Source organism: Acanthisitta chloris, unplaced genomic scaffold (assembly GCF_000695815.1).
Source record: "Acanthisitta chloris isolate BGI_N310 unplaced genomic scaffold, ASM69581v1 scaffold1165, whole genome shotgun sequence".
In the NCBI taxonomy this organism is placed as follows: Eukaryota; Metazoa; Chordata; class Aves; order Passeriformes; family Acanthisittidae; genus Acanthisitta; species Acanthisitta chloris.
In genome coordinates, this window is record NW_008671849.1 from 163902 (window position 1) to 166916 (window position 3015).

General features: G+C 45.6%; 1 protein-coding gene across 1 annotated transcript in view; it reads right to left on the reverse strand.

Moving 5' to 3' along the window:
- NT5C2 (5'-nucleotidase, cytosolic II) overlaps positions 1-941 on the reverse strand; it is a 41658-nt gene extending 40717 nt beyond the window's left edge. The window contains exon 1 of the mRNA XM_009074239.1: positions 829-941. Within this exon, the coding sequence (XP_009072487.1) occupies positions 829-929 (101 nt within the window). The 5' untranslated portion in view covers positions 930-941. The remainder of the gene's footprint in view (positions 1-828) is intronic.
- Between the last annotated feature and the right edge of the window lie 2074 nt (positions 942-3015).

Consider the following 3015-nt stretch of genomic DNA (forward strand, 5'->3'; position numbering starts at 1 on the left):
TTCTCAAATTAATCAAGCTAAACCTTGAAGATATACCTCCCACAAACAGAATACTGACAATTGCTAGATGCTGTTGTTTTTAACTCCATAACAGTCCAGGCATCCGATAATAATACAGACTGAATCCATCTTTTATGCTCTATGCTTGGAACCTTGAGAGCTGCAGGCTAAATTCTTGGCTCAACCAAACCTCCAATGTGATCTTGTGAAAATGATCTAGTGCCTAGTACTTTGATTCCCAAACTATAAAATAAGAGTGATAACATTCCTTTTATTCTGTACTCTATCTTGTTGATTTACTGCAACTGTTTTACAGCAAAGATGGTTTTAGGCACACCTACCACCGAAAAGAAAACCGAGATCTTGCCTAATGCTCCTACGTGCTCCTGTGGACACACAAGTAATCACATGAGGTATAATTCTCAACTAATTTCTGATCTGACTTCACTTCCTCCTTATTCGTATTTGTGCATTCCAGTGCCTAAGGCTCTGCTATCCCAGTGTGCACTGCAATAATTACTATAAAACTTCTGCCACTGAGTATTTCTGGACTTGAAAGCTTCTATCCCAAAATCTAACTTCGATTAATCTTTTGACTGCATTAAGCCAGCATACCCTCACTCACTCTAGTCCATGTATCTCAGCTTGACTGTAAAGGCCAATACTGTGCTGTCTTCCAAGCTCTCTTCCAGCAATGCTCCTGCAAGGAAGGTGCGAACAACTTTTCTGTTTTACCAACATGCAAAAAACCAAGAAGTGTGGGGTTTGTGCTTAGTATATTTCCCTCTGTCTCAGCCCTTTAGCTTTGGGATGACACGAATGGCTTACCGGTGATAGGCTTCCCGGCGGTACTTTTTCAGAGCATGCCCATCCATGTTTGCAGGGAGATCTGCTGCATTCTGGAGTCGGTCGCTCCATGAGGTTGTCATCTTCAAATGCTTCTCTATTTCTGAAAGAGGTAGAAGAGAAAAGCTTGCTTAAGTTCAAGGTTTGTTTCACCAGAAAGTTGTCTGTTTCCTGCTACAAGGACATATGATGCCTCTCAGGAAGTCTTGCAAAGTACCTGGTGGAATGATCTGAGTTTGCAGGTCAAGTAAGATGCTGTTCTTTGATACCTTAAACAGAGAGCTGGGAATGCTTTTCTACATGGTTGGAACTGCAAAGACATTCCTATCCATTGTAGTGAGAATGCATTTACAAACAGAAACCTTGTCTTCATTGCCTAAAAGGGATATTTTCTGACCCTAGAGTTACCAATATGCATTAGCTGTCAGTGATGGAAAACCTACCCTTCATACACGAGATAAACCCCACTGGGACTGACCTTGCCACTTATACCAGTGTAAAAACAAAGAGTCTTGTCCCTGGCCATTTGATCTCTAAGCAAAGACAAAGCCTCAAGCTGATGCTAAATTAGCAGAAACAATTGGAAGGAAAATAGAAAGATGATCCTTTGTCCTCTGCAGGTCAGTCACACTGAGACAGGCAAGAACACACTGTAGACCTGTAACATGAGCAATGCAAATATTCACTGGCAGATCTTCACAAACATCAGCACCCCTTCACAAGTACTGGTGGTCACAATCAAACCACTGCCAGTCCTCCTGATCAGGAAGGCCCTGCAGTGAGGAAACAGGAGTACCTTTCCCAATTTTGTTATTAGCACACAGGGGCAATCCTGCCTGCCCACTCCTCCAGCCAGACTGTTGCAGCTTCCTGCTGCATCCCTGGCACCAAGTGGGGTGACGAAGCAGCCCCATGGTGACTCAATTCAGCTCACCAGTCTAAGTCCTCACTCGCCAAAATTAACCAACCAAAACCTGGGTAGATCGCCACTGGTCAGCAGGGTGAGCCCAGCTCAGCCTGCCACAACACTATCATTAGAGCTGGTGTGGAGAATGGGGTGGGAGACACAACCCACAGTGATACCAAATTAGGCATAACATGAAACCACATTCTTGTGTAACCCACACAACTGCTGGACTGCAGGCCTTGGCTTGTTTACTCTTCCTTAAAAGAAACAAAACCGCCCACAAGCTACATGGGTAATGATACAGTAACAACTTCCAGACACCTTTAAAATACGACTGCCCTCATCTTACACAAGGGGAACTAGATGATTCCAGCAAAGCAGAGAGCAGAGTGAGTGTCCAAACCAGTGCTAGAAGTCACAGCACTCTCAGCGTCACACACATGCTCACTCTCCTCAAGGAAATCTGTATAATTGTTTAATTTTAAATTTCATTAAAGAGCAACAGTTGCAATTGTCACAGCATTTCTTAGTCTATTTACCTACTAGTTGCTGGTCTGTAAAAAATATGTTGTTCCTCCTCCAGCATTCTCTGCTTGTCTACCAGTTACTATAACCAAGGTTTACAAATGCGTTTTCTGCCACGTCCTAAAGGTCACCAAATTTAGGCTCTGGCAGGCAGCCCAAGGGACCGCATGCCATTGCTGAGAGCTCTCCCCCTGAATTCCCTACAACACACCCAGGAGAGGGGGTCACCACAGTGAGAGGGCAACAGGCCATTCCAGCCAGCCGCAACTTCCACAACAGGGCATGCAGGGAGAATCAGCTTCTAAAATAGCCCAGGCCCAGGCCACCAAGGGCTTACAGTAATTACCAGCTATTTAAGCCATGCCCAAAGGCAGATGGAAGGCAGCACAGGGCACAGAACTAAACAGCCCTCAAACATCGACCTGTTCCTATTCCACTTCGAAGGCAGGGCACTGCCTGCAGCAAGGTTCCTTAGGGGCAGCAAGGGCTGCAGCAGTGCTTGGGAAAGCAGCAGCATCCTTGCAAGGGTGACAGACTCCAGGTCTGCAGCTGAGACATGCACCAGAGTGAGGGACCTGGTAAGACCCCAGGACGGCAAACTACAGAAAGGGGTTGTGTCCTCCAAGGGCGGAAAAGCATCTACCCTATGGACATTTCAAGACGGCCCAGATCATCACCACATTGGTCTTACCTGGAGCTATTTTAAAGTTACTAGCCTAGAGCTACAGATTCAGACT